General features: G+C 40.3%; 1 protein-coding gene across 1 annotated transcript in view; it reads right to left on the reverse strand.

Moving 5' to 3' along the window:
- The window catches only part of LOC113581973 (disintegrin and metalloproteinase domain-containing protein 12), a 73,336-nt gene that overhangs the window by 19,379 nt on the left and 41,371 nt on the right, over nucleotides 1-12,586 (reverse strand). The window contains exons 7-11 of the mRNA XM_035533227.1: nucleotides 8,810-8,875; nucleotides 7,660-7,731; nucleotides 7,017-7,186; nucleotides 6,208-6,292; nucleotides 3,863-4,011 (exon numbers count right to left, since the gene is read on the reverse strand). Coding sequence (XP_035389120.1) covers nucleotides 3,863-4,011; nucleotides 6,208-6,292; nucleotides 7,017-7,186; nucleotides 7,660-7,731; nucleotides 8,810-8,875 — 542 coding nt within the window. The remainder of the gene's footprint in view (nucleotides 1-3,862; nucleotides 4,012-6,207; nucleotides 6,293-7,016; nucleotides 7,187-7,659; nucleotides 7,732-8,809; nucleotides 8,876-12,586) is intronic.

Here is a 12,586-nt window from a genome sequence, read left to right on the forward strand (position 1 = left end):
CAAACTGACTCACGGATGGTTAATATCTTGAAACACGCAAGGCCAGAAGTATCCTAATCTCCGTCTGCTGATTTCTGTCTGGGGAGAGTGAAACTGTCTAGAGGCAGATCTGGAAGGCATATTAACCTGTTTTTAAATCCAGAAAAAGGACACCAACCAAGTCCATATATAAATATAAATGCATATGTTACCTGCTTTACTGATAGGAGCACTTAATTTTTGTTTTTTACAAACTACTTTGATGACATTGCTTACTTTCCATAGTTATTATGTGCTACTGCTTACAAATACCAAGGGGCGATTAAAAAGGGCACTGTGGTTGCATTCTGCTTTCATACACATGTGTTTAATATCCATCGTCTATTTACACACATCCTCTCCCCTTAGTGATCCATTCAAATATATGACATAAGTGACCCCCTTAATTATGCCATAAACAAGCCAGACTTGACAATAATATATTATATATATTATATAATAATATATATGCAGTACTGAACTATTTTCACCACAGTGCTACCAGACAGAGTGAACAGCTGCTGACTGTCTGAGCTTAACTGTAAATGACCATATTCTACATTTTACACTCACTCCCATGCATGAAAAGTAACAAATTAGCAACACACTTTATGCGTCCAAATATTAACATTTGATGGTTTTAATTCTGACGGAGTGACCACGCTTTATTTTGGGTTGTTGGTCAACTAGTGTCAAGGCAATGAGCCAAAGTACTATTATTAATGGCTTCTGACAATAAAAATAGTAGCTGAGTTTAATGGGGTTTATTTATTTATTTTGGTGTGAATGTTTCCTTCACAGAACGACTATGTGGCTGGCAGCAATGACTTCATGGCCTCAGTTTGATCTTGACACAGCAGAACAACGATTATGGATCAGCAGGAATAAAATCTTCCTGTACTAACAGGCAGCAGAAAGTTCACTCATCAGTACTAATTCTAGATTTCTATCATCTAGGAGAATGCTGACCTAAATCTTCTGACCTAAATCCTTAGGGGGTGAACATTGTGAGGATTCCAAGTATGAGAAAATTGTTGACTTTTATCTTGCGTATACAAATCATTGTGAAATGGCTGGATTCCTTTAGTCTACTGCACTAACTGCCTCATAGAATATCAGCTCCACTGCATGTGCCCTGGTCTTGATGCCTGGTTTATTTTTCAGAGAGGACTTTCACAAACTGCTCATTAGAAACTAGCATTTTTTTTAATCTGAACTTAAATTGCTGTAGTCAGTCCAGAAACATAATCTGGGAAATACTAAATACTAGAAAATATAGCACTAAAATTGTTACATGAAAATTTGAATGATAATCACCATTTTCAGAATGTGAAAATCTGTTTTTGAAAGTCTGGTTTCAAATGCTCACAGTATTGAAATGACATCAGTCAAGGAAGTTAATGGTCTGAAACTAAATACTGTACAGAATGATGTTTTATTGCTGCTTTTAACACCACAGATCACAATATATACCTAAATATGCTTGAACGTGGGCTACACTTTCAGATTAAATTATTTTTCTATTCATTTAACTGACAGATAGTACATTGTTATTCTTGGTGACCATGCCTCAGATATGCATGTTTTTCTGTGTAGTGTTAACAAAAGATATGTACTTGGACCCTTTGTATTTCCTTTGTGCCTGCCGCCACTGGGCTACACAACCAAAGAACATGGATTGGAATGTCATAGCTATGCACACAATGCACAATTCTATGTATCTATGGCATGATACCAGTGATCTGTTTTTCTAATTATGTAAATTGGACATATCAGTTTACAACAAAAAGAATACAATGAAGGAAAATACTAAGTTTATTTTACACACACACACACACACACACACACACACACACGCACACGCACACGCACACGCACACGCACACGCACACACAATAATATAGCAGCTGATCATAAAATGAGGGGAAAAAAGAGGGACGGACAGAATTGATCTAGCACAAGATGAAAACACCCAGGGAATCTCCACAGGAACCCTGAGACACAAAACATCCATGAATACATCTAAGCAAGGGCATCCGAAGATGAGCTGATAAGCAGAGGTGGCTGATGTCCTACCAACAGCTGGACATGGCAGCGTAGTGACGCTAATCAGTTAATGTGCAAAATCACTAATTAAAACTGTTCTGAAGGCAGAATGAACCTAATTGGTTACCAGCCACTGGATGTGTACCGCAGTAGTCGGTGGAAATACAAAAATGCAGCAGTAAGCAGAGCCAAAGCAGTCAGCAGAACTGAAGCAGTCACTGGAACCAAAACCATCACTGGAACTGCACCACATACTGGAATCGCAGCAGGTATTTGATCTGCAGCAGTCAGCCAAACTGAAGCAGTTATACTTGTAGTAGACGTCTACACATGCCCTTCATGCACAGCAAGACCAAACTATCACAAAGTTATTAGGACTGTATACTGGGGGCAGTTTCACCATAGCAACATTTACATGGCTGTATATGCTGGCAGACACTACACAGTGTTAACATTGCTAGCAAACTATCAAGTTGCCATCATTTAGGTAGCATTCTTAGCATTTAACTTTAGTTTGCCTGCACAATACCTTGCTCAAACAAGTGAGTAAAGAAGATGGTTGATTAGGGGCTATGTAATGCACATAAAATATACTAAGAAGTGCATAATTTTATAAAAATAAGACCTGCCTTTTGGCTATTTTGAAGAACATTTGTATGGTCTGAAGGCATGGCTGCAGTTTTGATTACCAATTAGCGACAAGCCCCTAGCCACTAAACTTGGCAGCACAAGAACAAGCACTAATCACCAGGTTGATTGAAGCTGGTGTGCATCACACCAGACAAGACCCAAGGTACATACTGTGCAAAAGCCTCTGAGAGAACCACGTGGCCGCATTTAGGAACATATGCATGGTGTACAAGTTGGACAGCCACAAGTCCAAATGTGAGGAACCATAGAGAGTGGTTGAGATTCCCAAGGCTGAGATCCTGTAGTACCTCCAGATTAGACACATAAGCAGGTAGTGGTACAACAATCAGACACACTGACAGTAGATTACATACAAAGAACAGGAGTGTTATGCAATGTAGATGTGGCAGTTCCAAGTGATGGAAACATCAATGACTAGCTGGAGAAATATCAGGGACTGCAAGAGGAAATCCACAGATATCACCAAGGTTTTCCCAGTGGCTTCAACAGATCCCAGAAATACAAGCATCACTCTCAGTCCAGAAGAGTGCAATTCTAGAGTCCAAAAATAGTACACTGCACCCTCAAATTCCCAGGCCTCTGATAGAAGACCTGAATGTGAGAAAAAAGATATGAGCACCCACTGGAATGGTGAGACAAGGAGAAATAAATGCAGGATTAATGATTAATCAAGTGCCTTGAAGTGGCAAGGGATCATTCAAGTGCTTCTAAAAGAGGTGACTACAATCTACATCTGAAGAGAAAAAGGAATTAATTTTACTGTCTGGGTGCTAGTATTGGAAAGAGCTTTGTGGTGTGTGTTCCCTGACTCTTGACGGGGTGTGGTTCAAGACGAGCTGTAAACTATCTGAAGAGCTGTATCAAAGTGTATTCTTATATTTTCCTTTGTATTGGACTGTTCAATGCATTCTGTATGTATCTCTATTTGGTTGTAAACCATGATGTATATATAGCAGTATTTTTGTTTTAATTAATTTATTAATTTTCCAGTTTTACCATCTTATTTCATTAATGATTAATGAGCTCTTCCATATTGGTGTATGCAAGCTCTCAACACTCCTGAACCAAAAGCTGGGAGCTTGGATGGAGGTAAAATGCATATTGGGGTGTCCCAGAGGACTGGAAACACAGCTTTAGAGTGGCTTACCCAGTAGAAGGAGTCATAATGCAGCCACCTCTGTCTGCTGTCACCCTGCAACCACACCCACGCTCTGGTGTGTCATGGTTCATTCCAAAGTTGTGTCCCAGCTCATGGGCCAAAGTAACAGCAGCTCCCAGGGGGTTGTCAGAGTGGTCCTGAGAATAAGAGAAAAAAAGAAGAAGCAATAGCAAGGAAAAGATAAAGTGAGGGTTCTCGTTAATTGCATGCACACATGCTCCCATATAAATCCGCAACTTCACAGCATGGCACTGCAACCAGCAGCAGCACGCTTTCATAAAACCCATCAATTTCATTTCCAAACAAGTAAAGCCAATTACTTAGCAGTATTTGCCATGGCAGAGGGGTCAGGGTCGATTACACTCTAGCTGCCCTCCAAAGATTAGATTCTTACCAACATCATCACATGTGCATTTGTTTTTCTATCATAGAAAATAGAAAAGTGTTGTTTCACATGAGAGAACTAATCAATAAGGCACAGACATCAACAGCCTGTGTAATTGCTTGTCCACAAAACCATTATTGGAGCATAAGTCAGGACTTGCGCGGTTTACCTAATTGCTCAAACACTGCCAAGACCAAATGTATTAAAGTCTTCCCCTCTGAAAGCTGTTAAACCATTTAACAGTGCTCTGAGGTGGACTCTGAGGAGCACGTTCATAGGTACACTTGGGTTAAAGTGGGTACACTTTTCTAAACATATGGCAATGTTAGAGCTGTGTGCATACAGGCATGCTTGCATGTGGCAGCGTTAGAGGTGCACGCATGCGAGCGCGTGTGTGTGTGTGTGTGTGTGTGCACGCGCGCATGTACATGAGCAGACACCAGACCTCAGGCAGCTAGAACACAGCAAATGTGCTGCTCATTGAAATGAGGATGTTAAATGATAACTTCACTAAAACAACTGACCTTTGCACAGACACACTGATTATAAAATGGAACTAAGAGAGAGAGAGAGAAAGAGAAAAATACAAAAAAGCACAGTGCAAAAAAGCACAGTGTATACAACATATATATGGAAGGGCAAGTGAAACTGATTGGAAAACCTGACCCTAATAATCTCAGAAATTGGTATACTCTTTATCACTGACCCTGATCATTCATTCATTTATTTAATTAAGGCAGAGTAGTGTAACATGCTGTGTCTGTTTTTTGTTTAAAAAAAGAAAGGAATACCAGATCTCACTATAGGATCTATTCATTCAGAAATCTACATGATTAAAAAGTGCTCAAAGCTTTTGAGATTGACAGATCAAATGCTTTGGTTAAATATTGTTTATATTAGCAGATGTGCCATACAATTAAGTGGAAAAACAAACATTTGTCAGGGAACTGGTCTGCAGAGAGTTAGTGAATGAATAAAACAGATTTTTATAAACCATTTACTGAATGAGCTAATGTAAAAAACATATAGCATAAACATTTGATATCATCGGGGTCTGTGAATAATGCCTTCTTAATTTCGTTTGTTGGCCAATAGGAGCAACAGATTCATCACTGTTTGGGTCTATGTATTCAGTCTCCTTCCTTACGGCCCCAGAGATCGCTCCAGTTTCCTGCAGGCAGCAGGAGGAGAAGTATGGGAGACTGAGACTAATGGTTGTGTGGAGCCATGCTGATCCACAATGGAGGAGGCCGGCAGAACCATCGCTCAACGTCTGGACATGCCATTCAGATCTTTAATCACCCTGTCATGGCCTTAGCCTCTGCACCAGGCACAAAAGCCACAACTAGATGGGACATTCTGGAATGGTGATGTGACCAGAGAGAGGGGTTCCAGAGCCATTCCAGAGTGGCAAGTCTGTTCTAGATGAGTTTTAATGACCTAATAAAGGGCTGGAGTCTGAACCAAGGCAGGATTCCATTCCAAAGCTGGAGTCTCAGTTGCTAATCACTCCCAGAGCCGTGGTATAGAACTCCCTCCCTTTCTGGTGGATGTGATGTTTCCCTTGCCGACCCTTCGTTTGTTCTGCCTCATTAGGAAGTAAACAGCCACGTTTCATGTAATCGATACATTTGGGTGATTTATGGCAAATATTTTTGGATGGCCTTTATAGAACCTCTTCTGCAGGAACAGTAGGGTGGGGACAGTAGAATAATACAGAGATCTTCACTTTGACAATAAAAGCATGAAACACAGAATAAATATAAATTTTCTATGTAATGATGCATTAAGTTAGCTATGGCTAAATTAAATGGAAGCAGGAATAGATAAAAATGTACTGAAATAAAAAAAATGAAAAATTATGGAAGACCAATGCCAAAAAGTGACCTTTTCAGGTTTGACGCAAATGATGTATAAGTTTTGCTTAACAAAAGACTCACTCACTCACCATGACAATGCCACCTGACTGTTCAGCAGTGCACATACTCATAATGGGAGCCATTCCAATTGTGGTACCCTGGAAGTACACCCCACTAGAGAGACAGAGAGAGAGAGAGAGAGAGAGAGAGAGAGAGAGATACAGACATTCATATTCACAAAATGATCCAATATGCACATCTACAGTCCAAACAAGGCCAGATGCACCACAAATGATGCGAGTCATCTGGGCTTGCTGATTCTGTTCTCATCATAGCAGGAAAATACTGCCACTGGCACAGAACATTGAGAGGCTCCACTTGGATGTGGGTCTGCCACTCATTTTCATACAGCTCCTCCAGTTCTGGTTCCAGTTCCACTTACTGATGATCACCCTACTGATGATCACCCACACCTGACACTCATTCATGGACTCATTAGGCTTGTATATATACAACTTTGCTCATTCACTTGTGCAAATTTTATTTATGTAATTAATTAACAAAAAGAAAAAGCACGCTGTCTACCTTTTACATGTTTTTCTCAGTTGTTGTACCCATTTTTGTCCCTGTGCCTGCTTTTTTGTTTATGGGCCTATGTTTGATGTCTCTCTCTGGTTTTGGCTGGTCATCTGTAGCCACTGCCTTGTTAGTTGCATTTTAAGTGTTTTTGGGTGCAGTGCTTGATCAGTACCAAACCTAAAAATGTTACTTAATATCTTTTGTCGTGCATCAGTTTAAATAGCAACAATAACTATTTAGTAATTTAGTTATATTGCTGAAAATGATTACTGCCATATATCTCATCTGTATGTCCGGTGTATGTCCGGAGTTTCCTAACCTGATGAGCTGTGCATTATCATGTGGTTTCTGTGGTAACAGCTTGAGTTTCCTCCAGTCCAGGAATTCGTGCAGTGTGGTGAAGGGATCCTGGGTAATGATGCATTTGTCTGAATCGCTCCACACCTCCAAGCCCACCAGTGCCACACGGATGTTTAGTGCTCTGTAGAACTGAATTGCACGTGAAGCTTGATATTAACAAAAACTCAAGCATTTGTTACTCTTGCCACAAACATCAGTGGTTAACGTTCCACCTAGTATAAAAATACACCAATCTATGGAGGATTGAATAGTTTAGCTTTTAAGCATTAACCAAACACTTTCACATTGTTAAAGGATAGTCATAATAGGCTTCATCATTGCTGTTTTTTGCCATGTCTTTGTTCAGTTTTATGGATACATGAGGCATGTTTCCATTATCAACCCAAAACCAATGCTATACATCAGGTTTCTGCAGTTCCAGTCCTGGATGCCCTACATGGCACTGCGCATCTTGGTGTTTTCCCTGAATGGAGGAGCTTGCTGAATAGCTGATGGGTCAGATCAGGTGTGATCAAAAGGAAAAAGCACTAAACTACTTAGTAGTGTGGTGATGCAGCAGTGATTGCACACCACCACCGTAGAAGAATATTAGCCATGTTTACCTTGTCCACGTAGTTGGCAATCTCGGCCAGCCTCTGTTTCACTTTCTCCACGTCTTTGCCCTGTTTCTGATACTGAAAACCAAAAGCGGACAGAAACCTGCATGTTTCACGCTACTCAAATTGGCCTCAACACTGAGGTTTGTAGATGTCACATGAGGCAAGCGATTTTCCATCTAAGCTCCAATTCAGTACAGATGTTCAGACTCTTTCCCATGTTTTGGCAAGAGAGAACAAGTCTGGCTTGATGGTTGGGCCGATGGCCCAGTGAACATAAAAGAGTTGCACAGAATCAAAGCATGGAAAAGCTGTTCTGTAGGATTGTTCTGATTCTGTATGATCTGTATTATTATGGGCTTGAGCATTAAGGCTTGGGACTCTAATCAGAAGCTGAGTGTACCACAAAAACATCACTAACAATCGATGTTCTGAAAAATATGTGGACTATTATTGTTACTACTATTATCATTCATGATTTTATGTTCTTGCTAAAGAAATAATGACTATGGAGGATTGTCACAGCTGGACATTCAAAGAACCAAACAGCTCCAGTTTATTCCCTGATAGTGGTAGGCTTTAAGAACAAAGACTCAAAGTAGAAAACCTCTTAAAAGCAGACATGCACCTAAACATTTGCCAACATGGATTAATAGGTTGAACTAATCATTCAGAGCACCACAGAGCTTCAGCTGGAACACATTTGGAAGGAAGCCTTTTCAAATACTGCATTTAAAAGCACAAAGTTACTTAGGGTCAGTTTTAAATGGACAAATTGGGTCAGGGTCAAGTGTCTGCAGCTGGAGGTCTTCTTTTCCTGTCTGAATCCAGAATAATGACCCTGAAGTGCTACTTAAACAATCTTTCAGCCGACTGACCAACATCTGCAGTGTGGGCCATGTGAATAAGTTGTCATTAACTGACCAACGTCTGCTACCCAAGTGCCTTCCCCTTAGATCCTAATGAGAGTTCAGTGCACATGACCCCAAGCACTGGGATAATGACCTTGTGGCAACGGCACTTCTGTGTTCTCACATCTTCAGTAAAGAAGAGGCTGGTACAGGGCATGGCTTTGTTTTTAACCTGACAAAGGCATGACATGATTTACTTTTGACTGATAGGGAGAGGCATATGAAGAATATTTTTGGTGACATACCTCACGGTTGTCTGCAACGATAATCAGCTCTACATATTTAGTGTTGCTCTGGGCATGTCTCTTGTGCTGCAGAAAGATAGAAATGAAGGAGAGTAATGGGTGATAGAAAGAAACAGGAGAAAGAGAATGAGCGAGAGAGAGAGAGAGAGAGAGAGAGAGAGAGAGAGAGAGAGAGAGAGAGAGGTGGAAAAAGTATAAGGGGAATTAATAAGAATACATATTAGAAAACTGCTGCATGCACTCTTCCAGTGCCTTGAATGGACTTAATATAGCACACAACCACAACCCAAAAGAGTTTTTCACTGGATATTTCAATCCCAGCTTTCATACTGAATTGGTTTTTCACTGGGATTGTTCTTCATATCCTTGCATGGATGACACATGATGGCCATCACCTTTGTCGTACATCGCAATCATTTTACAAGAACACTTGATTCAAGAGGACTAAATGAGAATGTTAAATTCATAATGAAATAATATGTAACGCTCTAGGAAATGGTATGTAAGTGCACATCATTTACGAAGGCAGTTTATTTGACATATTTAATAAAATGCCCATTTAGTGCATGTCAAGTTAAAGCAAGAGAACATGTCAGGTTTGTGTTAATTCCTAATACTTCACATTACGGGCAGACTCGGCAGAGTGCAGATATTAGCCCATGATTAATGAGGTCACTCCAAGTTCAGAAAGAATTCTGAATTATTATTTTTCAAATAATCCCATGCTCTCTGCCCTGCCCATTCTCTGGGAACTGAGCTTCTGTGTTCTGATTCTGTATCTAGAGCACAGCTGTCTTTTGGACTGTCTATGTGTAGAGCTATAAAGGCCTCACAACACAAAGGTAAGACACTTTTATTTTAAAAAAGCAAATAAAAAAAAAAAAGATATTGATCAGCAGTGTAACTAGTCACAGTAGACCCAAGTTTGTGTTTTCCCAGTTTTAACATACATTTAACTACTCCATGTGTCCTGGAGCTGATTCAGGTGTGTGGGAACAGGTAACTTTTCCTGATACTTGTAAAAGTTACAAGGATCAGGAGTTACATTACAAGTATCAGGATCTGTACAACACTTGGACAAAGTGCAAATAGAGCCATCTATACCCAGCATACTGTCTGTGAGATAAGGAAAAAATGGATGAGAATCATCATGAAACAGATTGTAAGAATACAGGCTGGATGCCTGGCTTTAGTGCACTTTCTATGACATTGTCCATTCTGGGCAAATGCAACCCTTACGATTTCTTTCTTGCTGAGAAACCTCTAATGTCTCCCATGGCTTTAAATAACTACCATTTCGCTTACTTTTGGTGATTGATCTCTTTAATTGGAATAAAAGCATTTGCACATCAGCAACATCCTTTGAATTAAGAGTGACTGTGATTCCTGCTCTCAGCATCCATAAATTCGACCAAAACTGTAGCTGTGGGGACTAGGGAGGCCTGCCTGGAATTCAGTGCCATTGGCTGTGTGTGTGGAGGACAGAAAAGGGGCATACACCATCCTTTATCAAGAGTAAAGCCATATTTTTGAATCTGCCGGATGCCTGAAAATTGCTGGCTCTGAAAGGACCTTCAGTACATTGTGCTCCTGACAGATAATATAATGTTAACTTTGACTCATCAGAGCAAGCTCCAGCTCCTTCTAAGAAATGTGCATTCACCCAGCACAAAGCCTGCCTCATGAAACTGACTCAGGACTTTTCTACAGCAATAGCAACCTGCCTGTTCACTGTCACGTGGGCCAGACCAGGAGCAAATTGCAGTTCAGCAAGTTGGACTCTGCTTCTTCTCACCTCTCACAAGGTCAGTGCACAATGAGTGACCATCATATTGACAAAGACATATTAAAATACTTAAAACATTAACATATTCAACATGGGCAAGTTAACAGGAGCAAAAAATCCTCTATCTGACATGCTTATCTGACATCTCATCATGAATGACTATGAATCAACTGAAACTGAATGCTAGCAAGCCAGAAATATTGCACATTGATTCCTCCCTGCACCAAGATCTGGCCATTCCCTTTGAGAACACCCTTAACAAACCATTTGAAAATGTACGAAATCTAGTTGTGCATGCAGATTTCTCTTATGTGACATCAGAATGCCACTAGTGTAAGGATTTCTTCCAGACAGACAACAAAATACTATTTTAAGTCACTCTGCTAACAGCTGTAAATGTAATGTAATGTAAATGCATCCTTGCCATTTCCAACCTGTTATTTTCTTCCATTTTCACCATTCGCTCATTAAGGACTTATGGGTTAACTGAGGTTTTAGATAATAACTGTACATACATCTCCACTCCTACCCCATGCCTATTTACACCCCTACCATACCCCACCTCCCCACCTTTCCCTCTGGGATGAAATTTTCCGCCCTCCTCCTCTCAATCTCCTTCTTGCTTGCTCTCCTCCTTTGCCACTCTTATCTCCATTTGGGGGTCACGTTCTCACCTACAGAACTGCAGCCAAAGGTTCTCAGAGTTCTCAGCCACACAGTCAGCTCCACCACATCCATTACTGGAGGTGCTGTCTGTGATCGCAACCTATGGATTGGATTGTTATTATGGATTGAATTTGTTCAGAAATGTGTCGCTCTACAATAAACTGCAGTCTTACTTACAGATACAATATTGCCATGAAATGACCTTGTATGGATAAATTAGGAGCGCATTCACATACAGCTACAACCATTATCTTAGGATAGTATAATAATAGAATATAATATAGGATAGTAAAAGGAACCATATTTATAAAAAGTACTGTGATTAAAACAGTTTGACGCTTATTAGCTGATTTTGATTGTATCTTTCTCCAGACAGACTACATTACTACAGCTGAAATAGACAGTGCTGGACTATGTAAGACCTAAGGGTGACAATAGATTTCATTGAAAATGCAAGAGTGCAGAAGGCTATTTGGTGACCTTTGCAAAAAATGTTTCCTTGGAAAGATTTAAAACTCTTTGGAAGATGTGCTCCATTTTAAAAAATAAAAGCAGTCCCTGTGTGTGATATACTGTAATGGCTTAGGTGGGAGAAGCTTCAACTACGAGGGTTTTGGCAGAACATTACTGCTTGTAGTAACACAGTTAGATATTTGCCAAAACACCATGGCATATCCTTTTGAGGATTACCTATCCCAAATCAATACAAAACTATTCTGACTTTTCCCTTTATCCCCTGATGACATTTTAATTTGATTTTTATCCTGGAAGTTGTCTCTTTCAGGCTGACAGTGCCCCCATCTACAAGACACAACCGGTCAATGAATGGTTTGATGAGGGTGGAAATGCTGTGAATCATATGATGTCCCTCACAGTCACCACATCTCAACCCAGCTGGACACCTTTGGGAGATCTTGCACTGACATCTTAGAGAGTCTTTTCTACTTCATCAAAAAACATTTTTTTGATGGCTCATTTTGCTATGACAGTTTGTTGTTTTTTGTCCTTTATCATCCATGGCTCCTTGATGTCTTTGGTGAAGTGAAAACCAACAGTTGTGTATGTGAGTAATTGAGGAAACTGTGCCACAACTGCTCTTATCACATTTCTCAGTGTTCTCAGTGGGAAACAAGAACACAGAAAGCAGGACAAGTCAGAGCTCTGTACATTCTCCAGAACCTTCCTACATTATCCAGAACCATCTTACATTATCCAAAACCCTTCGACACTATCCAAAACCCTCCGACACTATCCAAAACCCTCCGACACTATCCAAAACCCTCCGACACTATCCAAAACCCTCCGACACTATCCAAAACCCTCCG

The sequence above is a fragment of the Electrophorus electricus genome, chromosome 14, assembly GCF_013358815.1.
Source record: "Electrophorus electricus isolate fEleEle1 chromosome 14, fEleEle1.pri, whole genome shotgun sequence".
NCBI classification, from domain to species: Eukaryota; Metazoa; Chordata; class Actinopteri; order Gymnotiformes; family Gymnotidae; genus Electrophorus; species Electrophorus electricus.